General features: G+C 37.9%; 1 protein-coding gene across 4 annotated transcripts; it reads right to left on the bottom strand.

Moving 5' to 3' along the window:
* Window positions 1–292: 292 nt before the first annotated feature.
* Window positions 293–22,136, bottom strand: SH3GLB1 (SH3 domain containing GRB2 like, endophilin B1). Of its 4 annotated transcripts, none has more exons than XM_048312211.1 (11): window positions 21,971–22,136; window positions 19,041–19,182; window positions 16,386–16,514; window positions 15,419–15,552; window positions 14,936–15,028; window positions 12,830–12,916; window positions 11,400–11,423; window positions 7,538–7,627; window positions 6,958–7,058; window positions 1,759–1,990; window positions 293–765 (listed from the first exon to the last, which is right to left on the bottom strand). In XM_048312211.1, exons 1-11 carry the CDS (start codon window positions 22,040–22,042, stop codon window positions 658–660), a joined length of 1,212 nt encoding a protein of 403 aa, XP_048168168.1. In that variant the 5' UTR covers window positions 22,043–22,136; the 3' UTR covers window positions 293–657. The 4 variants fall into 4 exon arrangements, with proteins under 4 accessions (XP_048168168.1, XP_048168169.1, XP_048168170.1 ...); XM_048312212.1 differs by having other exon boundaries at window positions 12,878–12,916; window positions 21,971–22,135; XM_048312213.1 differs by lacking the exon at window positions 12,830–12,916 and having other exon boundaries at window positions 21,971–22,135.
* Between the last annotated feature and the right edge of the window lie 54 nt (window positions 22,137–22,190).

Consider the following 22,190-nt stretch of genomic DNA (forward strand, 5'->3'; position numbering starts at 1 on the left):
CTGAATTAGACTCTTTTCTGGAAAGCAATTAAAGAAAAAAAATACAAGGCAAGGATAAAAACAAGTCAGAATGCATGTCCCTAGTTTGTGCCAATCCACCTAGGTGCAGTTTAAAATCTCAGCATACTGGGAACTTGCCTTAAGTTTTCAGAGGTGACTTAATACACGAGACACTCAGCAGAAGCCATGTGTGCCTCAGCACATCTGAGCTCCACAAGTGTTGGGAACAGAATCACACGGTTTATGTTCCACGTCGGTTTTGGTTATTCAAATAACATGCACTACACCTGCATCGGTTCACAATAAGTTTATTTTATGTGAAGAAAAGCTTTGCCATTAATGAAAAATTTCAGTAGAAAACAGTACCTCCTGCTTTCAATCTAGATTACTCAAAAGTAGAAGCTTGTATTAGTGAAAACTTCAGTAGAAACAAATCTGTAGGAAACGTTCTTGGCACATGAAGTAAAAGCTTTAAACACATTAAGTTTGAATAGAGTATTGACCGTGCAACCATGCTGGCAGAAAAGCCAGTTTTTAATGGCTGGTATTTGTCCCTCAAGACAATAACATGGAAGACACATAAACCTGCTTACATAACGTTAATTGTATATAAATATGGAGTTGCCATAATTGACAGTCTCTATTCAGGCCGACCATTTAGTTTAGCAGTTCTAAATAAGTAATAGGCACTTTGCCTTTCTGATTTCCCCTTTCACCCATCAGCCAGTCTGAATCCATGCCAGGGATACTGTACACTGTTATCACCTGAAAAAAGAGAAACACATTATTATAAACTTTGTTTGCAGGGAAGAGAGTTACAGTATATCTTCATGTGATTTCCAGTGTCTTAGAATTGAGACTAACCAGGTTAAACAGAGCATTTAAAATGAGCATCCATAGAACATAACCTAATGCTCATAAAAATTATTTCACTGGCCCATTGAAAAGAATAGACACAGTAGTGTATTTTGAAGTACCTTTATACTGTTGAAATTCTATTAATTACAGTTTCTTTTCTATTATGTTTTATCTTTAAATCTTGTGTATCCACCCTCAGCTTTAACAGGCAATCTAAAAGAAACTTCTTTGGAGTGCATGACAGAAAGACAGATGGTGTTGATGTGCTCTATCTTCACAGAAAATCTGAGCCCACAGCTTCTATCTAAGTCACTCTCTAAATAAGAAAAGAGTCAAATAGAAATACTGAAGTAATGCACATTTAAAACCCCAAAATCTGATTTTTTTTTTCAGAATTTCTTCTTCATCATTAAGCTACAGTCACATTACCAGGTGAAACTCTGTTCCAGCACTGTGCTTCATCATCTATCTCCATCTGCTTTGCATACTCTCTGACTTATGACTGCAACTGAACCAGAACAGGAATAAACAAAACACAACCTTCACCATCAAAGCAAGTAGTAGTTGTATTTTCATATTCTTCCCAAATTGCAATATTCAACGTTTGAAAGACTAATCATATTGATCATAGTGCCAAAGGTGTGGTGAAAAGTAGACAGTAGGCCTGCATCTTGACTGTCTAGCAAATGTTCTTGCAAGCTAAGATGGTGTAACAAATGTTGACTCTCACTACAGAATATTAGGATATACAGGTACAGGACAATGCTTCAAGGGTATTATTGAAACTTAATTTTAAAAAATCAACTACAAAAACTTTTTGATGTAGCACATCTTAACTGGCTACTCACAAGCATTCCCATTTTTACTTTCAAATGATCAAGGTAGATAGAAAACTCTTACCTCATCTGCAAGTAGTGATAATTCACTGCTGTTTGCAGCATCATAATCATAGAGAACTCTGGCTTTCCTGCTGCCACTTGATGACTTCAGTTCACTTAGGCCTGAAGTAACGATTGAGTTGCTTACTGAAGGCAATGAAGCAGAGGCTGAGGCCAAGACTGAGGGAGTAGAAACACTCTGCACAGGAGTTGTGGAAGACTGATTGTTGTTAGAGAGGAAAGTAGATGGAAAGCTGTGAGAGAAAAAAACAAGTCTTCTGAGTGGATCTGTTTTACACAGGGCATTATACATGCTCCCATGCCGAAACTAGCATTCTTATTTTTATCAGCAATAAACACCAGCAGATAGCAGTAACAGAATAGCACTAAGAGTTGTATGACATAAATAAAGATACTTGTTCCTGATAAGTAGCATAAATCAAATCAATATAATTAAAAAAAAAAAAATACTGCCACCTTAAAAAACCCTTTGAATTTGCCTCTTAAAAAAAAGGCAAAACCAAAAAAGCACTGTTGGTCAAACTTAATTCAGACTGTATTTTGATAAACATTTCTTTTGACAGCTCTGCCAGGAAAAGTAGCCTCCACCTCCTCCTGCTCATTCCTCAGTTATGTGGTTACACAAAAGATTGTGCTGACGAACCAGATCAGGGAAATATAATACAACTTAGAAACACAGCCTCCCTCTGAAAGCAAGAAAAATCACACAACTATTTTTGTAATCTAAATCAGTTCACTGATTCAGCTAACTTAGCGCTGTAAAACAAAAAAATTTTTTACTCTAAAAATCAACTTTTATCAACTTAAGCTCCTCATTTCTAGGTCAGGCTGCTACTTGCTCAGTGCCAGCCGTAGTGCTTGCCAGACCCTGCCATGAAGTCAATTAAACCCATTAACCTGGCTGGAAAAGAGGAGAAAAAAAGGGTATAATCTCCTACTTAGTTAATGAGCTCAGTCACAAAAAACTGTTACAAGTGAGCAAGCAGATACAAGGGAAAGCACAGAATAACATGACTGAAACACTGAAGGAGCAGAAAGGAGAGCAAAGCAGCAAGAGATTTTGGGGCAGTGGAGTAGGAAGAACAGAACAGCAATGATGAGCTCTGAGACTATCTCATGTCACTCTGCCCCATATCCTGGGAGGCAGTTCCACGGCAGGCTAAACTTATTTATTTAGCAGCTGATGTAGCAATTTCTTGTCCCTTTGCTACCTTACTTGGTTGTAAGGTAGAATCCAGATGAGTGTTAAAGAGTAGGTCAATGAAGGTTTTAAAAAAGGGCCAGCACCTAGGAGTTAGACTGAGTCATGATGACTGTAATTGCATTTCTTTCCATTCTTTTGACCAGTGAATTCCTACATGTAACTTTCCTCATCAGTCCTTCTCCATAGATGCTTTTTCATAAACATCTAAGATATGGACATATTACCTCCCCCCTCCTTTTGTTTGCCTACTCTTTTGACATAAGATCTAGCACATGAACCCACCAGAAAACAGTCTGATCTCATCCCTTCCCACCTCTGCTCCCCAGTAAGATTCTTTCTGAAGGTGCAGTTCAGTGGCAACTTTACCCGTGCAAATCCAGATCAGTATACTCCCATAATCACGCCTGCAACATTACTGGTGCTCGTATGACCATAAGGAGGAACTGATGCAGGTAAAAACTAAACCCATCAACACAGGAACTAATTTTTGGCTCATGTGACAATGATGACAGTGGAATTAATGTAGCTCAAATCTGCAACAGCTACAGCAGTCCTGCACACAAGGCTACAGGTTCACACTGTACTTAAACTGGTAAATGCACAGCGCCACGGAACAGGGCGGACCCACTCCAGTACCCCTTTTCCACATCAATGTTCATTCTCTATCATTTGAGTCAGATCTAGCAATCTGCTGCTTTTAATTCAAGAATCTGAACTAACCAAGTATTAGGAAAATTGCTTACTTGCCATGAGAACAGCTTTTTAAACATGTTCACTTTGCAGTCACACAATTGTATCTGACTGAAGGGAAAGAGCAGTAGTGTAATATGAAGGACAGCACTAGCCCCTTGACAGTCACTGAATTGCGTGTAAAAATTGGGAAGACTTTCAAGACCCTGTTCTGAATTTAGTTAGCAGCTTACTACTGTGCAAAGGAGGAGGTCTCACTTCCCCCTCTGGTTTACCTTGACCCCACTTGACCATAACGAGCTGGTTCAACTCACCAAGCAGAAACTCCAATGCCACCAATTTTTTTTTTCATTTGCTAGATTAGTTTTTCAAACTAGTTCACCATGTTCCCTGAACAAATCAAACAAGCAGAATAAAGGGAACCAAAACCAGATCCCACATTTCTGTAGGTATAACTCAGCTGTGCCTCATGATGTATTTATTACTTGATTAGTGGGCATTCAACCAGAGGGATTTAATTTTAAATGACAATCAGCTGTTTCTCAATATTGCTAAATGACTGTTTAATATACTGCTAAACCTGTTCTCAGTTAGCACAGTAATTACTTGTAAGTCATTCTGCTCACTTCAAAGGGTCACTGGTTTGTACAGTCAGTGGAACAGAAAGCCAAAACTTTATAACCGCTCTGTCAATCAGTGGGGCATTAAGTGTCACTCTTTCTGCAAAGTCATATATAAAGCATTTTAGTGGAAGGCTTCAGCTATAAGGAGGTTGTCTGGTTTGGGTTGGTTTTGGTTTTTTGGGTTTTTTTTTGAATACTTGAGTAACAGGAGGAATTTCCCAGCTTGTAGTGATGGGTAATCTGAAAAAATAATTACGCCAAAGCTTACATTTGTCTGTCAGGGAAGCTGAGAAACTTCAGAGCAAAAGCAGTTATCAGAAGAAAAAAAGCAGCCAGGGTACCAGAATATTTGAAATAGATTTGTTTAGTTCATTCTGAGGAACTGAAAATAAAAAAGGGAGATTTGATTTAAAGAATCAATCCAGCCCCACAGGAGGGGAAGGCAGTACAGAGCTAAGCAGCTGGTGTTCCCTTGAAGCGAAACATCCATAAAAACATGTCTATTTATATAAAGAGAACTGAGTAAAACTCAGAACGGAGCTTCCCCCCACCTTTGGTACAGCTGCCTCTGGAGAGTACATCAGCTGACTGCTCAGCTTCGGAACTTGAATAGTCTCAATGTGAACTAGGAAGGGGTTTATGCCCCGGATTCTGATCCAGGTAAAACATAACATGCATCTCCTCCGAGAACCAGGTTTCTGTTTCAAGCAACAAACTAATCTCACTTAGAGGCTGAATGCCTTCGGTCCATCAACAACCTCAAAACGAAACTAAGTCCTTCACAGTTCTTGGCCTTCATGTGAGAATATTGCACAATACCATTCTTAGATATGTGAAAAGATGTGTAACTTAGCACTATCTGTTAACCAACACAGCACTGGCAGACACAAGCAAGATCTAGCTGAGCAGCCTAAGTTGTTTATTTGGTCTGTATCTGCCTGCATAACATAGGGAGCACAGAACAGAAACCCTACTCATCTGCTTATTTAATGTAAGTGCTACACACCACATCCCTATCAACAGAGACACTCTTCCAAAGCAAGGAGCATGACTTCAGACCCTGTCCCAGTGCTCTCTGTTATACTTCAGTGGGATTTCCTTGCACAAGGAAGGAAAGACACGCCCAAGATTTAATACCATAACTATTTTAATCCACACAGAAACTTCATTTCACTGTTAGAGGCATTTAGAATTCTGCAATGCTTCCATGCTTTTGGTCTTCTACCAGTCATAGTAATTTTATTAAAAGTACTACTCAGATCACATAAAGATACATCCTTCTGTTTTCCTAAAGGCACTATTTTCTTCAAACGCACTTTTTTTATACCTGGTTTCAGTTTACACAAATTTTAAACAAAGACAAGCTATACATCCTAAAGCAGAACTTAAACAGGAACATGTTCTTCCTTAGATTAAGGGTATTATGCTTAAGGCTTTCTATTTGGTAAATGCACTAGGATAAGAGCACATGTATTAAAAATAATCCTCTCAAAATAGTTGTGTAAATATATTTCACTTAATTTCTAATTAAAGAGTTCCTTTTCCTTCATACTGCAAATGTTGGTTTTCAAGCTTACAATTCTACAACTTGTATTTATGTGCTACCACATTTTATAGTTGAATATTTGGAATGTATTAGATTGGGATGTAACTTTAAGGGTGTAGCTTTTTTTTAGATCAAAGTTTTAAATACTTTAAACAACAGTTTACTAGTTTAAGGTCTTTTTCAAGACTTAAGAAAGCCTTTAAACTACACATTTAAACAAACTGAGGAAATCAAATGCCACAGGAAGTTGCAAGTCAGGAAAAGGATAAGACTCAAGAACACTTTTGTTTTTACTTCCTTGTCAGGGAAAACATAAACAGAGATATCTCAGAGACAGTTACCTAGAACAGACACTACAGCAAACTTCTAAGTACAAACAATTCTTCAGTGCATACACTCACGTAAATAACAGGATCTGTATAACTCTGAAACAGGCTGATTTGTGAAGAATTAGAATAGGGAAACTTTATGAAGTGTAACTATGTAGATCTCGCTACATTCTCACCAATCACACAAAAAGGGATTAAGAGCACAAACTAACGTCAGTTTCTTCTCTTACTTTAAAAATGCTAAACCCATGAAACAGTAAAACAAGACAAACTTGTTCATTCCACTGTGTGTGCTCTGGATAATAGATAGTATGAAGTAGATTTCCCCCTATACAGTATCTATGCTGGCAACTCAGTTAAGAGTGGAGAACAGGGTTTCACTGAAAATCAGATAATGACCTATAGCCAATTAAGAGGCAACAGGAATTTATAGAAAGTATAAAAACTTCTTCCACATTGCACAGCAGTCTAGTAGCATGAAGCTTAAGACAACTGAATGATTACAAATAAATCTCTAGAAATTCCTTTTTGTCACATTAAATGAGGTTACCAAGGGCTCACCTTCCTCTATTACATAATATATAAAATCTCAGTAGATCAACCCTCAAAAGGCATTAGTGCTGTGTGTAGGCTTAGGGAACTAGTTGCACTGGGTAATTACATATTAATTACCTGAGAACAGATTTATTTCCTTTCAGTCCAGCATGCCCGTGTGTTCATCACTGTTATACCAGTGTAAGTTTTCCTACTATTCATAAGCACTTACTAAAAACTGAGCTTTTTCCTGAAGTTTATACAGTACTACTACCTTCCAAGTTGTTTCTGGAGATCCAACATATATTGGTAACATTGTGCATAATAGGTCATCTGAGCTTCGACAAAGTCATTCAGACAGCGGAGATGATGTGCCTGTAACACAGCAAAGAATTCAAGTGTTTAGCCTGTAAGGGCACCATGCTGCCTTAGAAGGACTACACACCTCGTCAGGTGCTAATGCCAATAGTGGCACTTAGGGATAAACACCAGATGGGCATAGTGCCTGGATTTACCAGGTAAACACAATGAAATGTCACAAATATGAGCATATTCAAGCAAACATTTTTTCCGTTTCAACACTCAATTGATCTGATGAATGGGAAGCTCGGTATAAAGAATGAAAATGAAAGGTCCTGCATTCTGAATGTTAATGGGAAAGTAAAGTTAAATTCAGTGGATACTAATTAAAAAAATTAAATTAAAAATTAAAAAAAAAATAAAAATCCTTGTGGTTTGATGCTTTAATGCACTGAAGTGAAAACTCATACACCAGAGTTCCCAGGTAGTTTACTGCAGCTATTTTTAGAAGGTGCCCTGATATTGACCTTCCCCAACACCCTCTGGGTACTCACATGTGTGCTGCTGATTCCTTCCAGCAGCAGTCTGGTAATCTCTGCTTGACGGTCAAATTCACTCTGAGTAATTCGCACTTCCTGTTCAGACTAAAAGTAAGAATGCACATCAGGTACTGGTACAATGCTCTGTGCTACACCTGCCCACTGCAACAGTCCCGGCTGATGCAGAACTGCTCACACAAATGCATTCATCACAAGCTTAGGTGTTTGAAATATGCTTTTTCTTTGCAGATCTTTACTAGGCAAAAATAGTAATTGCATTCTGGGTTCAGAAATGTTGAGGCCCTGTGTACACAGCAAGCAGTTTTATTATCAGACACCTACTACATATGCAAAAGAAAGGCATTTCTTTGCCAGCAGTATTACCCCACCTCTCCCAATAACAAACCAAGTGTTCACTGGCATAACCACGTCTGCACCAGGAGTTTTGTCAACATACTAGTGGCAGCCAAGAATAATGTAATTTTTTCCTATACATCAACTTAACAGGTCTCTGATGAAATAATTCAGGGTAAATCTCACATTATTTTTGCCAGGTAACTGCACAGCAATCAGCTGTACATAAACCTTTGATGTTAAGTTTTATCACGATGTATCATAATTTAATGTCTTATACTGACCACCAAACTACTACAACTATTTCTGGAGCTTGTAATCAAGGAATCTTTGAAAATAAATAAATCTGAATTATACTATATATTCTAATACTTGGTGTTACAATCAGAGTAAAATTTCTATTGAAATGATGTAATACAAGTTTCATATTTCAATAATTCAAATGTATTCCTTACATATAGGGAATATATATATATATATAAAAAACTATAACTATATATAGTTCTCAACAATTTTAAAGTAAGGTATCAGTGTTACACTGGTTTTAAATTACTTCAATATAGCACAGCCAAAATTACTTAAGAGTACTTTGGCAGGGGGGAGGGGGGGGGGGAGGGGTGGGAATAGGGGTAAAGAAAAAGGGACACTAAACACACATACACAGAATTATGTGCTCTAATATCTAAGATTCATTGTTCCAAGACATAATGTCCTCAGCCTGAAATGTGGATTACCTTGCCTCAATGCTTATATTCATTTAGTGCCTTGTTTCTAAAAACAAACCCAAGGGCAAAAAATCTACATGAAGTCCAAGATGCAGCAGTTGCTATTCTCAACAAAGGAGGAAATATATTTTCAGGTTATACCAGTAAAACACTGGTTTCAAAGGCATTTTATGTGCTTGCAAACATTCTGTTCTTGCATTCAACTGATGTTAATCAGTATGAAAGTCACATGGAATCTCAGAAAAGAGCGCAGAAGAATGATACAGTTACCTAAGAAATGTATTTCCATCTGAAGTCACTGCAGCTGGAAGGGCTTACACAGTAACTAAACAGTGAGGAAGCAGCTAGAGAGAACTGTGTGCTTCTTACTTGAAACTGAAAACAGTGTTTATATCAAGTTCCAAACTAGTAAGTTTTCAAAGTTTTTTGAGGAAAGAATCTTTGCTTGGAATTTTCTGATTAAATCTGAATTAGTATCAGTGAAATCCATCTGTCAGTCTTTGAGAGAAATACAAGAACAAAGAGATGAAAAAAGCTAATCTGATAGCCGAGAGGGGAAGAAAAGCAGCATCTTAATTTTCTTTTAAAAAACCATCAAAACAATAAGTAAATCTTTTATCTGGAGAGAAATAGTTTTCTCGTGTTTCCCTGAACTCAGCAGTTGCTAATGTGTTTCTGTCTCCCTGTCAGGTAAGTAAATACATGAGAATAGGAACTTACAAGACGGGGACATATCCATCAGAATAATTATATTTGTTTCAACAACATTCTAGCAAATCAACTACTTTCTGTAAGCAAAGGAAAAGCAAGTAATGTGGTAACACATATTAACATAGCCAGTACAGAGTGATTTAAAATGCATTTACAAAAGCCCAATGTACTGGTTTTATAGATTTACATGAACTAAATTATGTGACAATGTGTTTAATCAGTTTTGCCCACCCCTATTTTCAGTACAGCTAGGTGAACAGTAGCAGGACATCATATCTATTCTACACCTTAGGATAAAGGTGAAAACCAGCTGACTTTTAACCTGAGAAGTTTATGGCCTCATCATCTTTGTTTCTGAATAGAGATAAGAGGTCAAAAACACAAAATGAGACTTTCCAGCTGCAGTTGTACTGTGTTTTTAAGACCATTAAAAGGCCTCACTAGGTATGTCTCATGAAGATCCCTCAAAATGGTACTTGCTCTGCAACGTCAGAATATGAGCCCAGGTTTTGAATCTGAGTATTCATACATAAATAATCTCCCCAGATTTCACATAGGAATACAGGAAATACTCTCAGAAATACTGTGCAATCCTGCAGCGAAGAGACAACACACATAAAAGCATATGAAATAAAATCACCCTCCTGATGTTGTTTTACTACACATGCTTTTAGTAAACACTGGTAGTGGATATATAGCTGTGCCTAGTATTTAATATTCCTTCTGAAATGCAGAGTTAGAGGAAGCTAAACTAAAGAAGGTTTGTCATTGCCACCATGCACATCTTTAATACTCTAACTGAAAAAAACCCAGCCTGTAATTGATCCAAAGATGACTGACGGTCTGAAATCTTTGACGGGAAGCCTCTTGTATTTAAACTGAAAATTTTTATGAATCTCCTCCTCCAACTCTCAAACACAGAAGGACAGACTGCCTTTAGAAATGTGGATGGATTACTGCTCCGTTGGCAGTACATAATGTTGTAGTTTCTTCTCAATAGTCTCTGCTATTTATATACTAAATAAAAAAGGGAACCTCAAATTACATAATTTATTACAAGAGCTAGAGTTTTTAGTCTACTTTATGCTGTAGTTAAGCACTTTGTAGTATTTCTTCTTTCCAAGACACAATCTGTTAAATTTCACTATCCTAAAATTGCTTGTCCTTGTCTCTGAAAAGCAGACTTGTTTGCACTATAACTCACAGAAAGTTGGAAGAGCAACTCCCACAACTCCCAAGATTTCACTTGAAGCTGCATATCCCAGCTTCTCCCTACAACTCCCACAGCTGCCTAACTAGTTCCCCTTTAAAAACCACACTCTAAAGCCCCTGCTCTCCTTCTATTGACAAAATTTTAATTACGCCTCCTCTACAGAAATCCACTAAGAAATCCTTTCTTCACTGTTAGTGCACCCCCTCACAGCCTGTTGCCAATCCTGGTTTGGCAGAGCCAGTGAACCTAAGAACAGCCCTTCTCAGGGCACTGGAGCAGCTATTCCATTAGCTCCTCTGAATTTGTCCCTGTGCAAGGGATGGTATGGCAGAGAAGGCTGCAACCCCCATCCCAAGGCTAATGCTAAGTTTATAAACTAGCTTGCAGGCCAGGCGGAATTTTCAGATGTGTCTACCCCCTAACTTCAGCTGCTGAAGATGTAGTGACACTGAGAGGAAGGGTGGGGTGTACCATGTCCTGGGTAAAACTTGAAGATCACTGTTTTCAGGAGAGTTTAGATTACTAGACCCAAGTATTTCTGAAAATTCTCAAATAAGCTTGTTCTTAACAGGATACCATACCAGTAAATTTTGAGAGAAGTCCTGTAGTTATCTTTCTATTGTATCTTGTCACATGAGAATCATATGGTACTGATACTAAATGACAGCCAGAAACAGCTTACTATAAAACAAACCCCAGGCATTGTTTTGCCCCTGCAGCCTAAAAGGCCCTGGAGAGGCCCAGTGTATTCTGATATAATGCATCAGGCTGCTAGCATCAGACTGAAATCAACAACATGTAATATTCTTTATTACAGCAGACCAGCACAAATTATGATTTCAGAAATCTGCAATTTTTTAAATTGTTTACTTACTTTCGTCACTTCCTCAGCCCATATCTAGTCAGCATTAAGAGTGGGGGAGGAAAAAATAAAAACATACAAACTTAGACATTGGTGGTACTCCATTACAGTATGTAATCACACTTTGGCTTTTAACTACTTTTCTGTCCTGAGAACTTCACAGGGATTTGAGGAGTGCTACAAGTCAGTTGCCCAAAGCCCTTCATATACAATGAATCTATAATGAATATGGATAGCACTACATCTGTGAAACAAGTTAGATACTGAAGAGAGAGTGACTTGTAGAACTCGTATATATTACAAGAATCTGCTTAAAACAAGCTACTACAATGCAAGACATAACTACTAAAAAAAATGACATGAATCAGACAAACTAAATTACCTTAGGAGGAACTTAAGTTACCTTAACGCGTTATAATAATGGAAAACTATGGAAAGCTATTATCATTTTTACACTGAAACAGATGAATGCTTTCTCTTGCTAATTTCATTACCAGTTTTCTATTTCACAAGCACTTTTACTGAAACCTAAATTTAATTAAAAATGCTACAGAGGTATCTCAAATTGAGTATTAGAGTAGTAGCAAGCAGCATAGCAAAATCATAGAACTGCAAGAGATTTAGTCTAAAAGTTAATTACTTCAGCTTGCTCTTCCAATTCCCTCTTGCAATGTTGTTCTTCTTTAATCTTCACCTTCTGCCATTGTAAGATGATGACACAATCAGGAGTAGGAAGAAATGTGTATAAAGGTTGCAGGAGCAAACTGTAACAAACAAGTTTATCCTGATAACCATTTTTCATCTGATCACAGATGAGAAATCTGGAATACTAAATTGAGATGAGACCCAATATGCTGTGCAGATCCAAAGCCCAACCAGAACAGGCTGGACAGCACAGTCTATGCTGTACATAGCCAATTGATCCCTTTCTCTTCCACTTTCACAACTATGGTGCTAAAACCAGCTGCACTAAGGAGTCCTTGCAACAAGTTTAGGATATATTGTACTCTAAGTTAAGCCATTAGCTTCTGTGACATTACTCAGTTGCAGTTCTTTGTAACACATTGCTTGAAGGGAATAATTTCTATATATTCCTGGCTGTTCTACATAATTCACTTGTACTCATATTAAAAAGATAGGAAAACTAAATAATTCCTTTCCTCCAATAGCTGAAAACAATTTCAGAATTGCAAAATCAACTCCTCTGTATCCTAAGTTCACATTCATAGAATCACAGAAATTAGAATATAATACTGTGTATTTCAAATTATCAGAAATAATCTGATAAAAACAACATCCAGTGCTGTACTGACATAAGCATATTTAGTGCATTATACCAATTCATTTTAGAATGGAAAACATCTGAAACAAGACCAAAATGAGCTGGATAGCAAGAGGAAACATTTGACAGGAAAATGAATGAACACAGGAGGCCAACAAACCTTTAGCCATTTTACATGCAGCAAGTTGAGCATGTAAGAGACATTTACCATAATGTTATTCTCTTCAGGCTGAGAGGTGTTTAGTTGCTTAAATGTACAGATAAAAAACAAAAGCAAGTTACAACACCGTGAATATAGCAGGTAAATAGGTTAATGTCACAAAGCATTGCAAGTTTAACCAAGACTGTGAAGTGAATATAGGTAAACAAAACAGCTTAAATTTTGATTTTAAACACTGATCTAAGCTGTTGCAGTTGTACAGTAAGCATGGGACAAGTAATTTTCAAATATTATTTTTCCCCAGTTATAAAAGTATGTAATATGTAGATAAAATGTATCACTTTAGCCTGTCAAAGAAAAGAGTAAAACATAAAAATTTGCATCATAACTCAACACACTTCACTAACCTATCAGTCCAGCCCTGTTTGTTAGGTTTCTTCCTTTATAAATCAGGGAGCCAGCAGAATATGACCCATTTGTATCACACCTACATGCAGGTTAGTTCTCACTTCTATATTGCAGAGGATAAAATAGAGGAGCAATTTTTTTATTTCTGCTGGAATTCTACATTCTGGTACTTCTTTAACATGCACACTACTGTCAAAATGTAATTAAAATTAAAGTGTAGGCAAAATAGTGAAGAGGTTTAGAGTGTCATGCTCTTCCAGCACTAAATAAATACTTGTGCATAAAACTGCACACCTGCTGTATGAATACTTAGGATCAAGTAGCAGCAGCAGCAATTGGCATCAACCTCTGCACGATTGCACTGCTGATGGAACTAAAACTGAAGTATAATATATATACATTATTTTAATACTAGGCTCAAGGGGAACAATTCCTTATGGTCTTTTCATTGCTTTAGAACGTAAGGTACATACCTGCTACCACACTACGAAGGAAGCTAATAATAAAAACACTCTTTTTTCTAACTTAACTGTGAACAAAGTCAAGCAAAGGAATAGTTTACTCTCCAATGCTCTATCTTTTGCTTCTAAATTGCACTACTTGCTGATCAAAACCCTTCTCTGTTCTCCATTGTTCATCTTACAAATTAAGAAAGCTTGACAAACAGAGAAGTAACTCTTTTTGCATAGAATTTACGTAAGGGAAAAAATGCATGCATAGACTTAAAAATACAAATGGTTTAAATACACAGGGACAGTGTGCATGACATGGATTGAGACAAAAGAGCAGATCTGTCAGGTAGATTATGCTGGTTTTTAGATGGCTCGCGATCCCGAAGATGTGACACACTTTATTACCAAAGTTCAAGATGATGCCTCTGAGATCTTTCAGGACAAATGTCCATTTGGAAAAGCCAGCAAAATCTGACAGTCCTTCTTCTGCCTCTCCATCATGTACACTGTCCCTGTGTATTTAAATTGTCTGGATTTCTTTATTTGCATGACCCCTACTGTATTAACCCTTATCAGAAAAATCACTCCACTGTCCATCATTAACTGCTGCACTTTTAGGAATGCAGTCAAAAAGACAGCTATGAAAGTACTGTAAATATATCCTGATGAAACTACATACAGTCAACAGTCTATTCCTTCGTTTAGAGCATATTAAGAGTTTAAAAAGCAGTAACTTTTTTGTTCCAATTTAATCTCCTTGAACAAGCATTTTTTGAGGGACTCAGAAGTGATATGAGTTAAAGAGTCTCACCTCTGTTTGGTGGTGTGAAATAGTAAGCAACAGATAAACCACAAATATTTTTGACATAGAGAAGTTAAGTATAGATAGGTTTATCAGTTGAAAGCAATTATATATATGCTTCAACATTTGCAGAGATTCAAGTATTTGTATTTAAACCCATATTGGCAGGTTGTAGCAAGTAATTTTTAGCAGTATAGGCTCATCTAGTATAGAGCAAGAAGAGATAAGCAAGTTCAACTTGATGGAATATTTAAAAGTAGAAGACTAACACCTTAATCAGCAACTCACTTCCATTTCCTTGTGTTCCACTAAGGCATTTCTTACAAAAGTATCTAGAAAAACAACCAGGGTAAGAAGCTAGGACTGGAAACATAACCAAGCAGTCAAACTGATATCAGTAAGTCTGAAAGTTATGGACAAACTTAGAAAAAACCCTCTACTTACCGCAGCTCGAGCTTCTGCAACTTTTGCCTTCTTCAGTCTGGTTTTTGCAGCATCCAAATCCAGTCTTTTATTTTGTAACAGTTTACGTTCTTTCTGAAAGCGAGTTAGGTTAGTTTGTGAGAATGGGTACACATACTCACAAGCAAAAGACCATCTACTTGGAAATGCTTTTAACAAAGTAGCATATAAAAAAAAGTTCTTCAGTTGAAGAGAGAGAGAGAATTAGATCCTAATTATTCTCACACAGTTTATACTCAATATGCATACTTCTAATAGAACAATACCTACCAAACAAATGTTTTAATCATTAGTTTGTTTTTACCTTGGCAAAAGAACAGAAAATACACCAAAGGCACAAATTTCACTTGAATTTTTCTATATTACCCCAAGGAAAGTAATAATGTACCATTATCTACTACTATCTTTTGAAGACTGACAGTTACAATTGGTGTAAAATACTGAAGAATATACAGTTCAACTTACAGTAATAGTCTTGTAGTCTCCTTCAATAAAGTTTCTTAGGGGAGTGAGAAAGTTTATAGCAGAAGTTTGAATTAGTTCTCTGTCTGCTGTCCCGATTCGCTTTTGTGTTTCTCCACATTTAATGAGTGCATTTCCTGTAAAGGAAAAAATGTTAATCATATGGTTCAGGCAGGAGGTTAACAAAACAGGTTGCTACAGTCAGGAAAGTTTAGGCCAGCAGTTTGAAATATAATCCAATGCCATGACCAGGGCCTTCAAAAGAAAAAAAAAAAAAAAAACATACCAAAAAAACCTCCAAAACAAACCAAACACCAAAAAAACCCAACATAAAAACAAGCAAAAACCTCACACCAAAAAAAAAACCACACAAACACCAAGCCAAACCATTTTTATTATGAACAATCACAGGTCAAGGCAAGATTTCAATGAGAACACATTGTAGAAGTATCAAATAGAGTTGTACTTACAGGCATACCGTAAAAATATTAGAGATAATACCCCCAACCATCCTGTCATAGGTATATAAATTTACTAGAGAAGGAATAAAATTTAGACTATGTTCCACACTATTATCCTTATCAAAATATTATATATTAAGGAAAGCAAGAATACTGTACAGTTAGAGAGGTTTCTTACCACAGAAGTCAATTTCAGGTAACATTTTCACCCCAAACAACAAATAAAATCAATAAATACTGTCAGATGTGTTCCTTTAACAAGGAAACTAAACTCCAAAATTAGTTGTTCTGGTAAGATAATTATCCATCCATGAAGATGGATACCATTCCAACCACAAGTTCTGTTTCTAGATTTGAATAGAAACCGCATCATTGATCTCCTAAAGCTCAGTTATACAGCAAGTCAACTCAAACTGATACAAATGTCATTAAACTGTTTTATCTAGAGGAAGAGAAGAAATGTAATTTTATATTGTTAAAAAAGCCTGTATCTGTATTTTACTTCTTACCATAGGCTGTTCCTGGGCCAAATTCATTCCCAGCATCAATCATATACTGGCCTAGTAACTCTGGATTATTCATCCGACTTGGTGCTTTGCGGTCCAGCTTCTCATAGACAAATTCTTCTATTCTGGCATCTAAAAAATGTTTATTTGAAATAATTACTGTCATTCAAAGCACAAGTCAGAAAGGGAAACAAACAAACAAAAAAAGAATTTCAAAATCCAGCTATTAAACTCAACGTTAAGTGAACAATGTTAAACTGAAGATCCTGTTCTTGGAAACAGACTGTATTCCATGTTTGCCATGCCATGTTCAAATATTTGAGCCATATGGGAAAGTGAAAAATTATACTTTTCTTCTCCTTTAGCATAGTTATACAGCTTTTCAGAATTTCATCAGAAGTCTTCACAGTAAGAGCAATAACAGAACACCTCTCCTTAAAAAAACCAAAGTCTTTTGTTCCCCCTCCAGAAAAAAATCATCAAAATTGCTCACTAGAATTAGCAGTGTAGGAATGAAGTTCAACAGCTACTGTAAGTTCCCTATTAAGATATTCTGAAAGTTTGATAGCCCCAGAAATTATATCCTCTTTCCTACACCCCATGCTCCCTTGAAACACTCTGAAAGAAACCATTAAAAGATATTAGAAAACGTTTCATTTCATATTCCCATATTTTTTTAGTTTGGGCAACAAAACTATCAGAAAAACTTGTTGAGACTATGTGAGCATTACTACCCATCAATCATAATACTAAGCCACAGTGAGCTTCTTAGGTGGAAAGGCCTCACGCACCTAAACAGGGACTCTGTAACTGAAAAAGCAAATTCCTCAGACACAATACCAAATTTCTCTGACCAACTGCTTTTGTTTCCCATCTAGCTGGCTTTGTACAGTTGGTATGAACTAGTTTCAGCCTGCAATAGTACAGTCAACCACAAAGAAGCTTTCCAGTGAACAAACCTGCCACTTTAATACTACTTGTTAATTAGACAACTTTCAACAGCAGTGGAATAACTAACTAGTTTCTTGTGAAGGTCACAAAAATTAATCTAAGACAGACAATTATGGGTATCATTCCCTGGCCACAAGGGTGAATCAAAAAGAATCAAAAGTTATTTGTTTTCGTTACTCAAGTCATAATATTTATGTTTTACTACATCATAAAAGAACAGAAAAGTAATCTAAAATTACTGGACTATTACATGGGTCTGATCTATAGGTACAATTATAAATGGGATTGAAACTCATTTTTCCTCCCCCAGACAGGCTCACTCCATTAACAACCACCAAAAGCAGCTCTCCAAACAGCTGAAGTTACATTCATAAAGACCACTGCTCAACGCTGAGTATTTTTAGCCATCAGAAAATGGACTGGTGAGCAGAACTGAAATACTACCATATATTACCCTTGCAATGAAACTTCTTTATACACTTCCACTAGCCTCCAGTTAGTGCTTCAATATTCTAAGCTTACAAGTTTCTGAAAAAGTCTAATGCATATTACAAATACTGAATTGAATGAAAAAGACAACTATTCCCTCTGGCCTAGACAGAAGTAGAAATTTGAGCTAGAATATTCTGCAAGTTCTACTACATCCTTCCCACAGGATTAGTTGGTTTATTTTTGAAATACTGTTTTCATGGAACTGAAAGATGCAACACACTTCGTAAGTAATACTTTAAACATCTCTGTAATAAAGAATTTATCTACTTGGCATTAGAAAAGTGTTAGCAGTATCTATGATTTACCTTTACTAATAAACCCTAGCTCAGTATGTCACTACAAGGAGAATATTTATGCTTTCAGTGCAGAGGTAGTAGCAGTATTATAATTTTATCATTTAAGCAAACCTAAAGGAGGTTTAGATTTTTTCAGTAAAGTAATTCACCCACTGACTAGATACCAGGTCTTGACTTAAAATCTAGATCTATGCACTAAGCAAATTCCTACAGCTCCAAACCCTAGAGCAACTGGAGGATGACTCTGAAGCTGATCTCCTCAACATTACTACTCATAGCAGCAATTTCAGAAAGAAATAAAATTAACACACCATAAAACTTCATTTCTTCTGCCCACATTTTTTTCTGTTACTGTTACAGTAAGAGACTCAACAGTGATGAAATTGTATTTGACACTTTTTTGTATTGTACAAGTAGGGTGCTAATTCTTAGTAATGGAATTGTTAAAGACAGGTATTTTAGTTCATCTTGCCTGCTTCGAGCTGATTTGTATTGTGCTGAGAGTTTAAGTACGGAAATAGTAATTAAGTTTCTTGAACCATTGTATCTACCTCATGAAGAACTTCAGAGTACTTACAGCTACCCAAGATATCTGGAATTAGAGTGGGAAATTCAATTAAACAGTAAACAATTCAAAAAATCCATCAACCTGAGACTGAGCAGAGTATGGAACCAATACAACAGTTTAAAAAGCTCTGTATAAAGTTTTCCCCATTTGAAAGGTTAAGGAAGTACCAGCAATTGGTAGTGTCTCCAGTTCTTACCAGCTCTTCAAAAAGTGCTTTCCATTACTGCAGCCTTCAGATTTTAAAACTGCTATATTTTGTCCTAACGTACGCAATAGTTATTGCAGTAAATATTTACACTGGCATATCTATTAATTCAAAAGTTGAAAACAAAAACCTGAAGGGCTCCTTACTTGGATTTGGCTGCAGTAATACTTCTGTTTGCTTCATTATTTTTTCTGTCCACAATTTAGTGCATTCTGCTTTGCTGAGAAGGTTCTCCAGATGAGCATCCAGTTCTGTCTTCTCTGCTTGACCAAGCTTTTCTTCTGTGAACTGCAAGTTAGGTTAAAAATATTCAAGTTCATAGAAATAATTTTCCGGGAGAAATTTAAAACAGTCACTTATATTAGCTTGAAGATGACATCTTAAAAGATATAACCATTACCCAGTCATCAATAAAAATCTAAGGACAAATTTGAAATGTATTAAGTTCACCAACACATCTATACTATCAGGTAAAAAAAGGGGCAGGAGGATGTTAATTAGACCAAGATGAAAAAGGTAATTTATAATATTATGAAGAAATCCTGTGCTCAACTTGATACTGAGAATTCTCACATGAAGCATTTTGTCCAATTTTGCAGTGTGTTTTAAAACATAAACCAAAATGAAGAAAGTCCAGAGGTAATAAAGCAAATTAAAAGATTACTTCAATCTTGTATATTTAGTAATTGTTTGTAAATTCTCCCAGTGTAAAACCTGAAGACAAAACAGATTCCCACTGCAGCTACCTTGAATATATAGAAAAAAATGTCCTGTCCGGAGGAAACAGGACAAAAACAGGGAGTTTAATCTTCAGTAAGAAGATTTAAAATATAATTAGACATTAAAGAAAGCTTCTAAAGACAAGGATTAAAAGCTAAAACAAACTTTCTTGGGAAGTTGTGAAATACATATCTTTGGGGGTGGGGGGTCTTTCACTTTTTAGAATAAGACAAATCAGTGTTTGATAAACTGTTTACATATAACTGATCCTGTTATTCCTTACAGAAACAGTAAGATGACCTCTGCTGCTCTCGTCCAAGCTGTGACTTCAGTGAAGTACAGTATAACTTCATTTAGCCAGATAAATCCATCAGACAATTCATTTCACTTGATACAAAATTCATGCCAAGTCTTACTAATCCACAAGCAGTTTGCTCTTCAATCCCAGACAGGGAGAAGCTACACGTTTCACATCAGGGAACCAAGCTAAGCCGGAAGTGAGGGCTTTGCCCGCCTCTCTTCAGAGCAGTAGTTCCTCACAATGATGATCTCATCCCCTGACAGCCCGTAGTTCAAAGTCAGGCATTTTCAGGAAAATCTCTCTTATGATTAAGTCTCTAACAAATTTACCAATTAGAAACTTAAGACTGGAAACATCCTGACTGTCCAACTTCATTCTTAACAAGTTCTTTGGTGGCCAGTAAGAAACAGAATACAATAGAGGTAAATTCCATTGTCCAAGTTTTTCACTTCCACATGAAGATTAACCAACTTTGATAGCATACACATCTTGATAAATGCTTCTGGCATTTGCAGTTCTACATAAAAGCAAACTGCATTCATGAGAAAATTAAGCTGCCATATAGGGAAGAAGGGAATTTATTCATGGATGTACTACTACTACTGTTCAAAATGCTTTTAAAACTATGCCAGGTGTTCTCAAAAACTTTGTACTGATTCATTACAATACAGTAAAAATAGTTCTGGAATTATTTTTTACTATTACAGACAAAAGTATTTGTATACAAAGTTATTAATATTTCCTATTAATATTTCCATAGATCTTCTCAGCAGTGTGAAGATTGCTTAGTGAAGACCATAATTTCACATATAGACTTAAATTAAATCACAAAGTCCCATCAAAAGATCTTATAATGAAGGGTGAAACTGCATCTCCTTTTTTTTCCCGTGTCCAACAAGAAAAAAGAACATGAAGGCTGGAAAGGAAGAGTCGGTCTGGGAAGCAGGTAGACCTGGAAGAAGCCAGGAGTAGTGGGGGAAGCATAGAAATACCTCCATCACAAAGAGAGGCCACAATGACTGCTCTAAGTTCATTTAAATTTGAACAACAATGTTTTTTGACGCGTTTGCATTTTCAGAGCTCTGCTGTGCTGCTGATCACTGGTTCTGCTTGAATATTGAGATTTAGGGCAATACATCAGACCAGATAACAATGCTAATCACGTTCCAAACCTGACTGTGACCCAGCGAGAACTCGCAAGAAACCAAAGTGGATTACTATACACTGCTTGGATGTCCATCTCCATAGAGGAGATCTGTTCAAGTTTGATTATATAAACAAAGGTGATTACGGCTCAAGACAAGCGCTAAGGAACAAAAGACAGTTATAGTGCCCTTACTGCGAAGAAAGGGGAAGACCGAATCGCAAACAATGGGCTATCAAACAAGCTTAAAAACGATACGAAAGGTGAAACAAAACAAAAAGCCTAAGCAGACACATACCGGACTTTCATGTGTCACATCAGACCTCGACTTTTACCGATCAGGCAGCGATAAGGACACATTTCTAGCAGCCAGTAAAACCCAGCTGCTTATTTCAGGCAAGACACACCTTTGCCCTTTACATGCACAAAGTCCGGCAGTATCTCCCGGCAGCCGATGCCTGCGCACCTCGTCCCCCCCCAGTGCTGGCGCCTTCTCCCCTCTTTGCCCGTCTGACCTTGGGCTGTCTCGCCCCCGCCAGCCCCCCGAGGCTGCTGTTGTACAGCCAGCCTGGCGAACCGCCGGGCCTGCCCAGCCGCGGCCGAAGGGGCCGGCTGGAGGAAGCAGCTCGCAGCAGCCCATCGCCGCCCAGCCCGGACACTGCTCCGGCCTCGCCCCCGCCGGCGTACCCGGTCCTGGCGCTCCCTCCGAGCTGGGAGCCCACGGCGGGCCCGGCCCCTCCCGGCCCCCGGGGCGGAGCCGAGCGCCCCAGCCAGCGCCCCGCGCCGGGCCCAGCGGCGGCGGCCCAGCGGAGCCACCCGCGGCCTCGGCTCCAGCTGGGGCGTCCCCGGCTGGGGCCGCCCCGGCAAAACCTCGTCCCGGCGAGGCCCCAGCAGAGGTGGACGGTCCATACCTGCACGGCACGGCTCAGGAAGGTGCCCGCGTCAGCCGCCAGCTTCTTCACATTGAAATCCATGATGTTCATCTTGGGCGGGGGCGCTGACTCAGCCCCGGCACCCGCAGCGGCGACGGCCGCTCCGGCCCGTCCCTGTGGGAGCCGCCGGGGGCGGTGCCGGGCCCGGCCCGGCCGCAGCGGATTGGCGGGGCCGCGGCGTCAGCCCAGGGCCCGGATC

Source organism: Corvus hawaiiensis, chromosome 9 (genome assembly GCF_020740725.1).
Source record: "Corvus hawaiiensis isolate bCorHaw1 chromosome 9, bCorHaw1.pri.cur, whole genome shotgun sequence".
NCBI classification, from domain to species: domain Eukaryota; kingdom Metazoa; phylum Chordata; class Aves; order Passeriformes; family Corvidae; genus Corvus; species Corvus hawaiiensis.

What these genes read in the sequence shown, in the direction of transcription:
- SH3GLB1 (XM_048312211.1), bottom strand. Translation starts at nt 22,042, where the DNA reads ATGAACATCATGGATTTCAATGTGAAGAAGCTGGCGGCTGACGCGGGC. An exon ending in TCCTGAGCCGTGCCGTGCAG is followed by an intron (nt 19,183 to 21,970) that starts GTATGGACCGTC and finishes CCTAACTTGCAG; the next exon opens with TTCACAGAAGAAAAGCTTGG. An exon ending in TTGCAGAAGCTCGAGCTGCG is followed by an intron (nt 12,917 to 14,935) that starts GTAAGTAGAGGG and finishes TGTACATTTAAG; the next exon opens with CAACTAAACACCTCTCAGCC.